The sequence below is a fragment of the Protopterus annectens genome, chromosome 1.part0 (assembly GCF_019279795.1).
Source record: "Protopterus annectens isolate FY-2018-M chromosome 1.part0, PAN1.0, whole genome shotgun sequence".
In the NCBI taxonomy this organism is placed as follows: Eukaryota; Metazoa; Chordata; order Ceratodontiformes; family Protopteridae; genus Protopterus; species Protopterus annectens.
In genome coordinates, this window is record NC_056725.1 from 809,292,040 (window position 1) to 809,309,003 (window position 16,964).

The 16,964-nt window shown below is 40.0% G+C and overlaps 1 protein-coding gene across 1 annotated transcript in view; it reads right to left on the minus strand.

The window, feature by feature from the left end:
• Window positions 1–5,179: 5,179 nt before the first annotated feature.
• Window positions 5,180–16,964, minus strand: part of SH3BP1 (SH3 domain binding protein 1) — a 1,277,628-nt gene continuing 1,265,843 nt past the window's right edge. The window contains exon 18 of the mRNA XM_044063342.1: window positions 5,180–8,569. Coding sequence (XP_043919277.1) covers window positions 8,154–8,569 — 416 coding nt within the window. The 3' untranslated portion in view covers window positions 5,180–8,153. The remainder of the gene's footprint in view (window positions 8,570–16,964) is intronic.

Here is a 16,964-nt window from a genome sequence, read left to right on the forward strand (position 1 = left end):
GCATGCACTCAGGTCTCTCAGCAACAAGTACCGTTATGACTCTGTCATAGTTCCTGTTGGTGTGAATGACCTAAGACATATCTCACAGGACTATATGAAGAGAGACATGGTCGATCTGAGTATGTGTCCCAGGCAGGTATGTCCCTAGCCTTGAGCAGCATACTACTCTCACCTAGAATGATGCCACAATATAAACAAAAAATGATTGATTTCAATAATTGGCTTAGATTTTTGTGTCATTCTAAGGGGATCCAGTTCCTGTCTGCCTGGGAAGCCATGGTCGACAAACCTCATGCTTTGACAGAGACGGTTTGCACCTGGTACCTCTAGGCTTTCGGCTGCTGGCAAAGGGTCTTGCCTTCCCCATAGTGCTTTTTTTAGGCAAGGTCCCAAAAACAACATTAACAATGTGAAATTAACCAAGCAGAACAAAATGAGGGTCATGCATCTAAATGCTAGGAGCTTAAACCAAGAACTTCACTCCCTGGAAGCACTTCTATCACTAGAAGATGAAGCTCTCTGCGCAGTCACAGAAACATGGTTTAAGGCCTCAGAAAGTACCCCAGACATGCAAGGCTACAATGCCTTCCCCACCTTTAGACCACAAAATAAATGTGTGAAAGCCAAAGGAGATAAATTCACCTCATATCTAGTTAGACTGGACAACTCCATGGAGTTACTCCAGCTCCAGGTTATGGTAGGTAAGACCCCATTCAAGTCCTAGCCAGTTATAGATTCCCCCCTCCATGGGTCATGACACCCATAAAGCCTACTTAACCAAACTGAAGACAGTCCAAATTTTACCAAGCACACTGGCTATGGGGGATTTCAATTATTCCACCATCAGCTGGGAAACCTACCATAGCCCAAACTCGCTAACACAAAAGTTCCTTGACTTTGTGAATTAAAATGACCTGGAGCAAATTGTCCATACCCTGACAAGAGGAACAAACATTCTAGAGCTGGTCCTCACCAACATGTCATACAGGTGCACTGCTGCAACTGGATGAAACTGACCACAAATCAGTCACCTTCGAACTGACACTAATACCAGAACTCACAAAGGGTGAAATCAGACTAAAAAACTTCACAAAGGCAAACTATGCCCTCTAAACCCCACCCCAAGCTGAAAGTGGTAACTACGCCGAAGCTTACACTAATGCCCTGTGCAATCACTTTCATAAGTGTACAAAAGTGGTTGCACTAGATAGACTCAAAGCCAAACCCCCCAAGTAAAATCAAGTTGTCATGGTGGGCTTCCAGCATCAGAAAACTCTGCAATATATGTAAAATGTTGCTGTCCACGAAAACAAAGACAAGGACCCAACAATAGAAAAGCACCCTCCTCAGCCTTAACAGGCAAATAAGACAATTTGTCAAATGCTCCAAGAACTCCTTTGAGAGAAACCTAGCAAGAACTGCCAAGGATAACCATAAGGCCTTTTACAGCTATGCAAATAACCTAAAGGGTAGGACCCAAGCATGTGCAGAACTGGTGGTCAATGGTATCACACACACTGGACCCACAGAGACAGAAAACCTGCTAATGGATAGGTTTGGTGAAAATGTCAGTCCATTATCCCTTCTTAACTTACAATAAATCCTCCCCCAACCCCCTCTTCCCAACTTACATAGCTGAAGAGCAGGTCCTCAAAGCCATGTCCAAGGCAAAGAACACAACCTCTGTGGGACCAGATGACATCCCAGGCTGTCTTCTAAACAGGCTAAAACACTCATTAGTATCACCACAAAATACCTTTTTCAATCACAGCCTAACCACAGGCTTTGTTCCTGCAGAATGGAGAACAGCTACAGTCATTCCCCTCCACAAAGGTAGCCTAGCAAGAGACCTGGGGAATTACAGATCTATAAGCCTGACCAGCATCATCTGTAAGGCCATGGAACATATCATTATGGACCTCATAAATAAAGACATAGGTGACCTCCAAACCCTGTATTCTACCCGATTTGGCTTTGTGAAGGGCAGATCCTGCCTGTTAAATCTGGTGGATATCTTTGAAAGTGTGACCAAGACCATTGATGAGGGCAAATCTGAGCACACAGCATACCTCAACTTGGGAAAGGCTTTCAACACAATCCCACATTCAGGCATTACCAATAAACGTAGCAAACTGAATGTAAACCACTTTGTTGTAAGATGGGTTTCAACTGGCTCACAAAATGGACACACACTATCAAAGTGGGTGACTCCACATCAACCAACAGACCTGTTACCAGCGAGGTGCCACAGAGGTCAGTGCTGGGCCCCCTACTGTTTAGTATATACTTTTCAGAAGCTCAGATCAAAATTAAAGGTCTGTGACTGAACAAGTTTGCAGACGACTGCAAAGTAGGTGCAATCATTGAATCCCCAAATGATGCCAGTATACTCCAGGATGATCTTGCACAGACCAGTGACTGGTGCAATACTCCCAAGCTGAATGCAAAGAAATGCATCATCATTCCATTTGGCACAAACAATGTCCCCTCACACTATCAAATCAGTAAAAATATCCTAAGTACCCATAAGGGACCTAGAATCACAGGTTGACCATGACCTTAACTTCAACCACCACATGTCTACTGTTGTACAGAAAGCTTTCCATGCAGCTCACTTGAATAGTAAATGTATCACCTTGAGAGCAAAATAAGTTATAACTCCCCTAATTGAGTATAACTTCCCATTCGGCATGTACCATACTAAGCACCTACAACAATCAGAGAGACCTTAGAGGTTTCTAACGAAGAAGATGAAGATCCTCCAGCATGTGCCTTACATGGACCGACTAAAGTCCCTGTTACTATGCTCCATATTATATAGACTTCTTAGGGGAGACTTATGCCTGGCCTGCAGAGTAGCCCAATACCCAAACCTAATGAACTTACTGCATATCCGTAAATCAAATGGGTCTAGGGTTACCCATTCCAAGGACTTAAATATGATCTGTGACTTAAATAGGACATGCTGGAGGGACAGATTTATCTTCCAGTGACTGCCACGTCTTTGGAACAGGCTACCAATTCATGTGTAACAGACCACCTCTATGACACTCTTCAAGAGGAACCTGGATGAGTGGCTGGGGCACTGTGAAGTCTTACCAGCGATAGTGCCCACTACCCTCCTGGACATGGGCAGTCATCACTAAATGTAGTCTTGGGTATTGACTAGTACCTTTATGGTATTACATTGGGTTGAAATGGCTAGACTTAAAATGACCTCCGGGTTGATAGCTTAGTAATGTCCTATGATCCTATGATCCTGTAGTGACAGGGATTTGAGTCAGTCAATGTAAGACATGTTGCTTAGGCTCTGTATCCTTTTAGTAATGCACCTCTGTGGGTGTTCCAGTGTTTGCATGTCTCTGGACAGATAAGCCAAAGAGGGCATCATATTCAATAATTAGTCTAATGAGGGCTGAGTAAAGGGGGATAATGACATCCTTAGATCTAAACACAATCCCTTTGTTTATTAGCTGTGCTATATGGAAGGAACTTATCTTTCCTACCACCACTGTCTGCCCATCTAGTCTCTTACATCAAATGTGGGTTAGCTATACAGCAGTAGGAAGCATAGGTGCAGTACCACTTTGATGGCCTAGTCTCTATCAGGATTAATGGGATGGCCTGGTCCATATCTGGCTCACTGTGAGAATGAAAGCACAGTGCTCTTTGTTCTAAGGTAACTGCATATGATTATATATTAATAATAATAGCTCAGAGTAAAAGCACACTCTGAACTTGTGGCTTCTGTAATTGTATTATAGAACCCCCCTCATAGCTGCCTCTCTCCTCCAAGGTAAAGACAAATGAAACTTTGATTAGGACCTAGACAAACCTGGATTTAATTAACAGCCAGGACACTTCAGGACCTGAGCCAGGGGGAGGAATTATGAGGCACAAACCTGCTTTCCCTGAGAGTTAGTGATGATGTGCTGGATGACAACTGAATGTTCTATGCTACCCCGTGGAAATCTGGTAGCAATAAGACTAGGTGCTGGACAGGAATGTGAGGTGTGTGTGTGTGTGTGTGTGTGTGTGTGTGTGTGTGTGTGTGTGTGTGTGTGTGTGTGTGTGTGTGTGTGTGTGTGTGTGTATTTGTGTATATGTTTGAGTCTGTCTGTTGTGTCATGTTTGTGTGTGTGTGTGTGTGTGAGTGTGTGTGTGTGTGTGTGTGTGTGTGTGTGTGTGTGTGTGTGTGTGTGTGTGTGTGTGTGTGTGTGTGTGTGTGTGTGTGTGTGTGTGTGTGTGTGTGTGTGTGTGTGTGTGTGTGTGTGTGTGTGTGTGTGTGTGTGTGTGTGTGTGTGTGTGTGTGTGTGTGTGTGTGTGTGTGTGTGTGTGTGTGTGCGAGAGAGTGTGTGTGTGTGTGTGTGTGTGTGTGTGTGTGTGTGTGTGTGTGTGTGTGTGTGTGTGTGTCTCTTGTGCGAGGTTGTAGATGTGTCTTATAGCTGTGCCTAATAGCATGCAATAACTAACACAACACAGTGGCATGTCAGGGGAGTAAGTCTTCCACTCACATGCACCAAATTTCCAGCCTTCTGTCCACAGTATGATCACTCTCTTTTCCTGCCTCATGAGTCTGGGCAGAGGACATAAGTATTAGAGTTAGCCATAAGTTTGTTTCTCTTTGAAGGGATGGGCTCTATTTGACCATGAGTCATGTGCGATATGGCCCAAAATGATATGACCCTGGGGCAGGATAGAGACATGAGGCAAGGAAGGGGAATGATGATGATGATGATGCAAGCAGCGACTTACCCCACATAACCAGATGGCTCAACATAGAAGGTAATATAGTAGGAGTAAAAGAAGTGCCATGGGGGGTAGCCAGGTTTATAATACGTAAGGAGGAACAATACAATGCATGAGTGGTGTGGAGACCATTTCCCCAACAATACAAAATGATTGAATGCTGTTTGGAACATATTTTTAAATCACAGGAGCATTTCTACTAATTGAAGGGTATAATAAAGGTAGGGAGTCACCAACTCTATATTCCGTCACCAGTACATACCTTCACAAGTGCCACTCAAGGAACATTATAGCTGTGGTTGAATGCTGAGGGCTGAAAATCCAGATGCTATTAATAGGCATAGAATGGTATATTATGACATTTGTTTTATTGGGCATGCGCTGTTACTAATGTGTACTGCTGATAATGATTACTGAGTCAGAAAATAGCTGAAGTTTCACCCTTTGTTTTATTTTAAATTATTTATACAGCATTGACAAAACACAGGACATCTCCCAAAATATTATTTATAAAAAATGTTTCAATAAAACACAGTATAGTTTCAGACTGCGGCCTTTCATTTAGCTTACTCTGTGAAGCCTGGAATCAGTCTACTACAGAGTGAAAATGCCTCATTCATGTTCAAGAAAAAACATAGATTAACAGGATTTCCTGTGTGCATACTACATTCTGATTTGTTCATATATAGGCAATCAAAAATTTACAGAATTCAGAGTCCTCTGTTTGACAAACTCTTCACACTAACATGTAAACTATCTATTACCAGAACAATTCAATATAATACAGATGAAGAAAACAAAATGAAAAAATATATAATTTTTAAAAAATGTTTGGAAATTTCATACTGCATCAGCGATATACTAATACCATCAAAGGTGAAACATTGGCCATTCATTGTTGCAAATGGAAAGTGAGCCTTACTATCAAGAGTTTTCTATTGCATCACACCAGATCTAATTAGTTTTGTTATCCAAGGACTGCAGTTTCACCATATCCTTTTCTTTGAATGTGCACATTTACAGAAAATAACAATGATTAAAAAAGATGCTTAGTCATATTCACTCTGGTCATCCAAACTAATACTTTGCATTGACCCTATTATGTACTGCTCATTTTATTTTTGGTACATGTTTTCCAGTGATCCAGATGAAAAGTACAAACAGTAGGCTTGCTTTACTTGTGTCAGTATTGCTTCCTTTGGTATTGTTCTATTATCCATTTTTCCTTCAGTGTAAGTGCAGTTGTAAATGCCTTAATTGCACCTTGTTTTATTTAGAGGAGAAGTCTTTCTGCACTATGAAAGTCAAAGGAAATGAAGGATTTTCTTTTCTGCTAATGTCTACAGGAATGTTACATTATGCCATCCTTTGCCTGTTTTTTTTTTTTCAAAACTACACAAAGGCAGATATTGTCATTTCTCCTTCTATGTCTTATTTCCTGATTGTTAGATTATTTTTGCTGTCCTGTACTATTTTACCTCACTTTGTCACATCAGTTCCCCATATATGAATTCTGTTACTCTGTGTATCAGTTCAGAAATGCCTGCATACAAACTCTACCATTCCCAATGTCTTCTGTTTGCTTTTATATACACCCTGGATGTGACTTACATTATCACTATAAGAAACCATGCAGCTATGATTAATTACTAATTCATACTGTTTCTCTCTCTCTGTGTCCTGTGACAGTGATCTTTAAGCTCCTTGTTGTCTACATTCCATCCATTGCCATATTCATTTTAATACTTACTTTATTTGTGTGATAACCAAATAAGCCCACTCTGTGCAGACACATGCTTGTAGAGACAACTGTTTACTTCAGTAACTTGCTTGGACTCACAAAGCTTGCAAGAAGATATGGAGAGAATAAAACTTAGGACTATAGGGTGAAATCCATAGCATCTGCTGCTTTGAAAATGTTCAGATATACTTCATGAAGCAGTAATCTACTTTGTTCCTGTTTTTATAGCAGTAGAAAAGGAGTTTTCTGAGAAAGATGCAATAAACATGCACAGTGTGACATTATAATATAAACAGTGCATTATACAATCTCATAGGAAAAGCAAAACATATAATAGCGTATGGTATGGAGTAACCTGACCCAACTATATATTATTAATTACCACAGGTGATTTTAAGTCACAGTCTGAGTTTATCACTTAGCGCAGACAGGCGTGAAAACCTGCTTGAGTTTATCCCATGAACCCTGAACAAGGTCCTCATGAGACCAACTGCAAAAAGACGGACTGCTATCTTAAACAAGTTCATCTTGGTAAACTAGAATGAAATACTGAACATTTACATTCAAATGGGCACTTTCTCCACTGAGGTTTACTGTTAAGTAAATCTAAAATCATCATTCTGTGCTTTGTGATAACACAATTCTGTCGTCTGGTCTGATGTGCACTGACTATAGAATCATTTTGGTCTTTTTGTTTATTCTACAGAACTGCAGCACCTATTCAAGGGAATAACATTCTTTAACCTGTACTCTCTATTACGTACTTATTTATTTTTGTGGTTGTATCATTTTCTGTCCTGTTATGTTCTCATATCTCATACAGGGTATGCCTTACTGCATCCACATGAGATGTGAATTACTCCACTAACTCTGGAGTGTATGCAGTGTACACCATTAATCCTGGATTGGTGTTATGTTTTACACCACATGGCCAGAGAAGGATGAGTCGCTAAAGAATGACCTCCACGCCTCATGCATGTTGCCTCATATATGGGGATTGCTTGTGCTTGAGTTGCTTTATTCTGGAAAAATTGACATATGGTAAGATCTTATGGTTATGCAATGGTTGAGAATTCCATAACCCACGCTGCTTGAAACTAAAGTCCCAATCATCCAGCAGGCAAAGAATCTGGCTTTCTATTTTTTAACCTGATAGTAAGGGAGAATGAAGAATACCTGATGTTTACTCCTTTCTCTTCTCACAGTTTAAAGTATGATTCCTTAACAGTAATTTGTTTACGTGCAGCATCACCTAGTTCTGAGAGATTGTTCTTCTCAGGTGCTCTATATTGGCCTCCTACAATGTCATGCTGCAGCATTATATCAGTCTCATTATTACATACATCCTAGAATGGTTCCAGTACTATGGTAACAACCTGCATTTGAAAAATCGTGGCCTGAAATAGAAACGAGACCTCATGAATTAATTTCACCAATTTTCAAGGGTATGGATATTTTACAGTCAAAGTAAAGACCATAAGCCAAAGTCAGCCCAAATAATAACCATTTCACACTGCCTTTTTTTTCAAAGAGATGCAAAAGCTTGCCTAACTATATTCTTGAACCATTAAACATGATAAGCACTCTGCACATTGGCATTTGGATTTCAGATGGAATGTCTTCTTCCAGTAGTATTTTGTACAGAAGCTGCTGTCATTGCTTATCAGTTGTCTGTAGATGACTGTCTTATTCGTGGCCGTGGCACTGGATGTGGCATGTTTATAGTAGGCCCTGTTACTCTGCTACTGTCCACTTCCTTATCTTCTGGTATACTTTGTTGTGATAGTGTACTGCTTGTCTCCAAATGTAGCTCTTTGGCATCATCAGCCAAAGCAATGTTTTCTGGTCTGCTTGATGCAGCTGTACCAGGAGGTGAGGGTGCAGTTTTGACACTTTTTCTCCTTAAAGTTGGCTGAGGGGGCAGAGGTGGTGGCACACCTGGGGGTTTTACATTGCTTGCTTGTGTTTTACGAACTGAAGGAATTTTTCCTTGTTGGACATCAGAAATATCTGAAGCTGGGGAGGTTGCTAGCTGCAGGGCAGGGCTATTTGCTGGCACAGTAGGTGCTTGTCTCTTTCCTGCAAAGCAAACAGAGAGAGAGATTTATCTTTTTATTGAAAAAAAAAACAGAGTAATACTGCTCACAGTGCATTCTGTACAAAAGCAGAACTATGCATGCTTGTTGTAGAGTAAATCCTAAGGCATGTTGAACCTTTTATTAACCTATAAAACAAGTTCTAAATAATTCAAATACTTGAGGATTAATATTAAAGAACAGAAAACACAAACGAGGTTCTGAAATTCAGTAAGGGTTCTGTTTCAAATTAATAGTTAACATACTGAATTTTCACTTTTGTCTTAAAATACCATGACCATACCTCTGAGCTGTCCAGATTTTTGCAGAGTGCCCAGATTTTTGCTTTGTATTTTTGGTCTGTTCCTCAAAAATTACAGTTTTCTGGATTTTTGTTGCAAATCAGTGAGGACTGAATTCACAAAATAATGACAGGCATTTGCGCTTAAGGTTTCATATCATTCATAAATATATGTTAATAAAAGACCTTTTATTCTATCAACTTTCTAAGTTTATAAGAGCAATATTTAAAATTGTCCCTATTATTGGGGATATATGTCCCCTCATTATTTTGGGCTTTGACAAGATTTTTTGTGCTAAGAGCTTGAGAGCCAACATACTGGCTGAAAGGTTCAGTGCAAACTTCTCCCCCCCCTCCCCCCCTAAAGGAGAGATATCTATACCAAATGATTGTAGCCCCCCAAACATCTCTAACGCCCAGGTGAGAATTGCTCTCTCCAAGGCAAAGAACACAGCATCCATGGGACCTGATGGTGTCCCCGGCTGTGTGCTCCATGAACTCAATGAGGAATTAAACCCACAGTTAGGACAGCTGTTTAATCTTAGTCTCACCTCCGGATATGTACCCAGGGAGTGGCGCACAGCGACTGTGGTCCCACTCCACAAAGGCGGTGCCTCCACCGACCCTGGAAATTACCATCCCATTAGCTTGACAAGCCTTATCTGCAAAGCCATGGAGAGGATCATAATGGATCTCATAAATAAAGACATAGGGAACTTGCAGACTTTGGATCCAACCCAGTTTGGCTTTGTCAAAGGCAGATCATGCCTTCTAAACTTGGTTGACTTTTTCAAACAGTCACTAAGGCCATTGACGAGGAAAGGCAGTCCATACAGCCTACCTAGACCTGGCGAAGGCTTTTGATACAATACCTCACTCGGGTATCATTGAAAAACTCATCAACTTAAATGTAAACCCATACATTACAAGATGGGTTGCAAACTGGCTGAGTGACAGAACCCACAGGGTCAGAGTTGCTGGCGCCATGTCAGACTCAAAGCCTGTCACAAGTGGTGTCCCACAGGGCTCAGTCCTGGGCCCACTCTTGTTTGGCATCTACTTTTCTGAAGTACAAGCAAACACAGGAGGGTTATGGCTGACAAAGTTTGCAGATGACTGCAAACTGGGCACCTAGTTGAAAACACATCCGACACAGATATCCTTCAGAAGGGTCTCACAGAAACGGATAACTGGTGCCAGAGCCATGGCCTAAAGTTAAATGCCAAGAAATGCATAGTCATACCCTTCGGGAAAAATAAGGTTACCCCTAGCTACCATATAGGTGGCAATCCCCTGAACACAGAAGAAGTTATTAGGGACCTGGGAACCCAGGTTGACAGTAGCCTTTCATTCGACACTCATATTGCTAAAGTAGTTAGGAAGACCTTCTACATTGCCCACCTTATCATAAAGGGATTCACATCTAGATCAAGGGAAGTCATAGTCTCCCTATACTCATCACTCATCAGACCAATGATCGAGTACAATGCCCCATTCGGAATGTATCTGACCCGACACTTGCAGCAGCTGGAGAGGCCACAAAAGTTCCTCACCAAAAGGATAAAGGGTCTCAAAAATCTGTCTTATGCTGCCCGACTGAAAGAACTCCAGTTATATTCAGTTGCTTACCGCTTGCTCAGAGGTGACCTATGCCTGACATACAAGGCCATGTCAAACCCAGATTTGATGAACATGCTTCATCTCAAAAAATCTAGATCTCTCAGAGCCACAAGGGCGGGAGACTTAAACCTCGACACGGTTATTAATAGGACGTGCTGGAGGGATAGATTCATCACCCAAAGACTCCCTATGCTGTGGAACAAAATCCCGGTTTATGTGAGGCAGAGCACCTCGATGGCCTTGTTCAAGAGGAATCTTGACCAATGGATGGGAGATCGCAGATACACCCCAGGGGTTACCTCAGTGTCACTGCTCGACAGAGGCACAGCAAAATAATGGGCATAGTTTCTCCAAACTAAAGGGGTGGCGTAAGCCACAAAACTATGGGCTAGGCTTATAAATGCCCTCGGGCAGATAGCCTAGTATGAACCTATGAACCTATGAACCTATAAACCTATGACCACAGCTATAACAGTGACTGTATTTATACAAGGTAAAGGCAACTGGGGAAAGTCATCTGAACAGCAAAAATAAAGAAACAGAGACATAGTTTGATTAGGCATGTAACATGACAGAATGCCCTGTTCATATAATGATATGAAATAAAAAGCAGTGATCTAGAAAAATTGCACCTTGGTGCAAAAATTATGCAAGATACAACTCAGCATGGATACATTTCTGTAAGTTCATAATGCTGTGACTTGTGAAGTACATTTTCTGCAGACATTTTATGACCCATATCATGTCTACACAGTAAAATCTTTAATACTGTCCAACTGTGATGTATGCTTTGTCTGGAAACAAACATTTTGTCATGCAAAAACACCTTTAACTGTGGACACAGTATGAAGAACAATGGTCATCACCCTTCATGAGGGATTCAAATAAATTGGTGTACATTTTGTATTCATTTGTCAACCAGGTCAGCTCACTGGGCACAAGTGCCCCTTTTCAGGAGTAATTCAGGTGTACTGCCTGATTAAATGACTTGTTCAGAGTCTCACATTAGGCAAATGGAGGGGAAAGAATCAAACCCGGTATAATGAGCTACAGAAAGGAGCTCATTAACAGCTCAGAGGTATGTTAAAAATCTCACATAAATAAGAGCATTCTTACTTGTGATGTAGTGTTTTGTAATTTGTTGTGTACTCTAATATCTTCATTTAACATCAATAATTCCAAGATATTACTTGCATGACATCAGCTAATAAAGAGAGTTAACCATGTTTTAAGAGCTGGCCTTAAAGTTGATTATGCATGATTACAAACTGCTTTCCATGGAAAAAAAAATCTCTAAATTTTGGAAAAGTAATGCTGTCATCAAAAATGCATAATGAAAAAGTGATAAAGCTGACTACTTTGTAGAAAATATAGAATGTTGTCAGTTACTAGCAATCATTTTCAAATGCATTATTATTTTCAGAATTTTGTTATTGCTGAATTAAACTCTAAGTTTTGCCTTGCTGTGACCTTAAGCTAGAGTCAAAAACTCATATATTACTATGCTAAGGTTAAGCATGCGTTACAAATAATGCCATACTCATATTTTTCAAGTGTACTAGCAATGTCCTGTAAGGCATGATCAGAGAAGTGGGGAACCCAAAGTTCACCACTGAGAATTAATATGTACAAGGAGGTACCAGCATATGAAACATCACATAAGAGGTCATGTGGAAGCACACTGTTGTGCAGTGTTGCCACAAAGAGAAACACAATTATATACACATGATATGTGCCTCATGACTAATGGCACCGACTGTCATGGTTTGCAATGACACAGAATCTTTACTCCATTAATCCAACTATATAAATCAGTAATAATGCCTCATTAATATGCTGGGCACACTCCACTAATGGACATCAGGACAAGAACACTTAATACTTGGCATAAGTGGAATTTCTTGAATTTGGGTATGTGGCATTTGAAAGGACCAAATGTAAATAAGATAGACTGCTGTTTGCATATATTGGCAAGATATGAGTATTAGTGTTGTCTACCTTTTGTTAGTTTGTAATTGCTGATATATTTTGTTAGACTATGTACAAATGCTTTTGATTATGTGTGTAGACTTGCACTGTTATACCTCTCCAGTTTGTGATCATATATATGCACTTGTGTACTGTAGCTGCTGAGGTGCAGCTACAAATTATTGTATCCTGTGTGCTGTATTAGTACTGCCTAGGGCTAGCAATGTTCATACTGTGTGGAATGGTAACACTGGGGATACATGTTCAGCTGTGTATCCATGTTTATCTCCAAAATGCCAATGTACCCACTGTGTGAAGCATATCTGTTTGTACACAACCTGCATCCAGCCAACATGACACATCTCTGTGACCTGTGTGGGCACCATACCTGTAATTGTGCATGACTGTGTCTCGGGTCAGACGTATGTATACAAGCGGTTGTATATCTGGCTTTGTGTTATAGCTACTCATGTGATTTACATACACACAGCTACTTCATTTTGCAAAAGGAATCAGCATGGTTCTAATGACAGTAGTAACGCAGGCTGTCCTGTCTGTTCTGTTAGACAGGGAGACATGAATGCCTCTGCTTCTGGCATGATGGTACAAGGATGTAATGTTTCAACCTCTATATGCTAAAAGAAAACAAAAAGTGTCTCTTACCTGGATTTCATTTACAGATGGTTTTGCCCTTCAGCTATTGTTCAGTATGTGCATCTGCTTAATATTAACTCTGTTTATTACAAGGTTATATTCACTTCCTGGTGCTAACATGGTGGATAAGAGCCATCAAATTGCAAGTGTATGTGATATAATCCTGATCTCCAGTCATTAGCTTTGTGAAGATGGTATGATCCCTCTGTGAAGAATTTTTCTGAGCAATCTAGATGATCAATAGATAGATCACTGTTAGCTAAAGCTATTTGGATGCTGACCCTTATGCCTGTCCAGCTTTCACACTTAAGGGTACCTTTCATGTGATTTGTTGGGAGCTTGAGGGTAGCTCCATGTAAGGACAATTAGAGCACAAATATCCTCGGAGCATTTTTGACAATGAAGAGCACTACTGCAGCAGGACATGTGGAACTGTTGGGCGGCTAGCATTTCTTCAAGGTCAGGCAGATAAGTCCTTTGTTGGGGAAAAACTTCCACTAAATCATTTTTTTTCCTGATGAAAACTTGTTTTTCTGTCTAGTGCATTATGCTTTGATAAAAAGTGATTGTTTTTAGGATTGTCGTTTGCATTTCTACGGGAGTTTATGTGTTAATGCTTATATTAACTTTTTGTGTAAAACAAATTCTATTTTTTTGACAGAATTGTTCTTCGTGTGCTGTGTATTTGTGTACTTTGGGCAGGATACTGTGCTTGAGGGTGGTCTGTCAGTGATTTGTCTATATCAGTACCACTTGTCTTCTACCTTGCCTTGTACTAACTCCTTCAGACTCCATTATTCTATTTTGAGGTCTCATTTTCGGTTCACCTATGGATCAACCACCAGTCTCCATGGTTTTACCTTCCCCTGCCTGAAAGAAAAAGAAAGCTGCCAGGGAGTCTTTGGATGTTAGACTGGCTCCTATTTTTCTTCATAACATGATGGGTGAGTCTGCTGTGGCAGCTTGGTGCTTCTCAGACCACTCATCTTTTCTACCTGTCCTCTTGGTTTTGCACCTACAGCTACCAAATAACAGGGAATAGTCATGTTTTCTGTTGCTGCAGGGATGCCCTTGGCAGGCAAAGAAGAACCATTCTTGTCAGTCACAGGGGAAGGAGCAAATGAAGGTTCTTCACTCAGCCAGGAAGGAGAACCTGAATCTGGGGCAAGTATGTCTACTAAGTGTCAGTCAGTTTCCAGGGAGTTTCCCAGGAAAAGTAAACATAGTGAGAATATCTTCTAGTCTCCTACTACTATTTCTATAGAGTGGCAAGATTTACTGGAATTTGCTAAGGAGTTCATTAGTGATTTTCCTTACCCTCTAGGGGTATGGTTGTGCCTCTGGATTTTTTTCTCCATCTGAACTTTCTGATTCTGAGGAAAGAGTGGTTTACGATTTCCCTTTTGAAGATTTATTTTTTTCTGGTACTTTACCGACAATGAAAGAGTTTTTTTTTTGGTGACAGCAGAATACAATTCCTATGGCACAGAAAATGTATTATGATTTGTTACAGTTTGATATACATAAATATGCAACTGTTCCTCCTATTTTGCCTTCTTCAGAAAATGTTTTTCTCATTGCTTCTAGTTTGCCTAATAGTCAAATTCCTACCTCTAGGAAGACTGACAGGTTATACATAGTATTGCAGGCTCATAAGTATTGCTTTCTAAGCCTATAGATGATCCAGCAGTAATTTATCTAAAACTGCTTTTGTTACACAGACTCCTGCTGCTAACCCCATTCCTTCAAATGAGGATGGGAAAGCGTTAGACGAGTTGGGGAGAGCGTGTTTTCTTCTGCTACTTTAATGTTTAGGATTTCAAACCATCAAGCTCATCTATTAAGGTATTTCCTTTCATTCTTTTAAGGACATGCAAAAGTTGATTGTTAACCTTCCCTTCTTCTGAGCTAAAAAAATCTTTGAGTTCCTCACTAACATCTGCTGCTCATGTTGTTAAGAATATTTTAAAGTGTTCTTATGATGTTGCTGCATCTGCCATCAGAGTTGATGCTTCTGAATCAGTTATTAGAAGATTGATTTAGCTTAATTTTAAAACCTTTCCTGTAGATGTTAAAACCGAGCATTTAAATCCTCTTTCAGACAAAGAAGCTTGGTTTGATCATTTTGCAGCAGAGGTGCTCGAGAAATGTGATGAAAGAGAAAAGATGATTCAAGGATTGACTTAAATATTTCGACCCTCCTTTATTAAAGTAAACGAACTTTCCTTCTCAGCTTCCTTTTTCAATAAACAATTTAAACAGCAAGGAGATTAGAAATCAATGGTAATGAGGCTCAAAAAGGAAAGGGAAGCCTCTAAAAATCAACGACATCCCTCCCAGTCAGCAGGAATATTTGAATATTTGCCTGTTCAGCCCTGCTCCCTGGCAACTTCTCCATATCCATTAGCCTTCATCTTCCCCCGTAGTATCAGACTGTGAGAGAAAAGGGTTTAAATGTAATTTAGCAAGGGTATAATTGGCAATGGGAATCCCTTCCACTATTCTGGTGATTCCTCCTTGCTCTGTGAACCATGTATCCCTGTTTACTCCCATTCTGCATCAGATGCTTGCTTAGGCAGTAATAGAAGCAGTGCCCCCTGTCAAATGGACAAAAGTTTTTATTCAAGGATTTTTCTGATACCAATGAAGGAAGGATTCTGGAAGTCTGTATTGGACTTTGTAAATCTTATTGTCAAGATTCTAAAGTTCAAAATGTTATTCCTTCAGTCTCCTTTACCTCTGTCCCCTCCTCTATCTTTCATGCTAAAGATAGATTTAAAGGAAACTCATCATCACATTCCCACTGGCAAGTAGCTTATGTGCTTTTAAAATCTGATGCTTCTATTTAACAATATCAGTTTTTTGTCTTAACCTTTGAACTCTCCACTGCAATAAGGTTATTCACAAAGTATTTGGTTTATCACAGACATCTAGGCATTCATATTTTTCTATAATTGTATGATTGTCTTATCTTTGCCTAGTCTTTTTCCAGATTTTGAGATTCTTTAGAAACTTTTCAGAATCTTCTACTCGGTCTGGGTTTTAAAATCAACTTTCAGAAATCTTCTCTCACCCCTTCTCACAGAATTATATTCCCGGGATGTCCGTTTGATTCTGTCTGGGAAGAGCCTTTCTTCCTTCAGACAAAGTAGAGATGTTTCAACAGTTCTTCCTCAGTTTCTTCAATCGTAGCCTTATACATGCAACAGAATTTCTCAGTTTTGGGGTACATGGCGTCAATAATTGTTATGATTCCTACAGCCAGACTCCCTTTTAATTTCTCCAAGTCTTTTGGGTCTCTAATACCATGATAGGAATGGACTCCATTCTTAAGTCAAAGTATGATTAAAGATCATGAAATTAGTATTTTTTTCAATCTTTGGTGTTTGTCAAAAGTACTCTTTGCACCACCCACAATGTGCCCAGTAATGACTCCTTCTGAAATTCGTATGGAATTACATGTACTGGTAACATATCTAAGTATGATTGTAAAATCTTTTAATACGACCCATTGCTCCTACTACTACTGGAACTGTCTGGGTATCCTTCTTGCACATTGCCCTTATTTTTGCCTGCAAATCCTGATATTTTATGACTTTGTGTCTCTCTGTAGTAAGACACTGTAGTCACTGGGTATCGCAATTTCAATGAACAATGCTACTTTTGTCTTCTTTTCATGGACTACTATATTTGGTTTTCTCACATCTATTTTTAAATACTTGGTAATGGATGATACCATGTGATATAAACTTCTTTATTTTCTATGATGCTTTCTGGCTCAAGTTTCCAGTGTTTCTCAGCTACTCCAAAATTATAATGTTTGCACAATCTCCAATGCAACAGCTCTGCCACATTA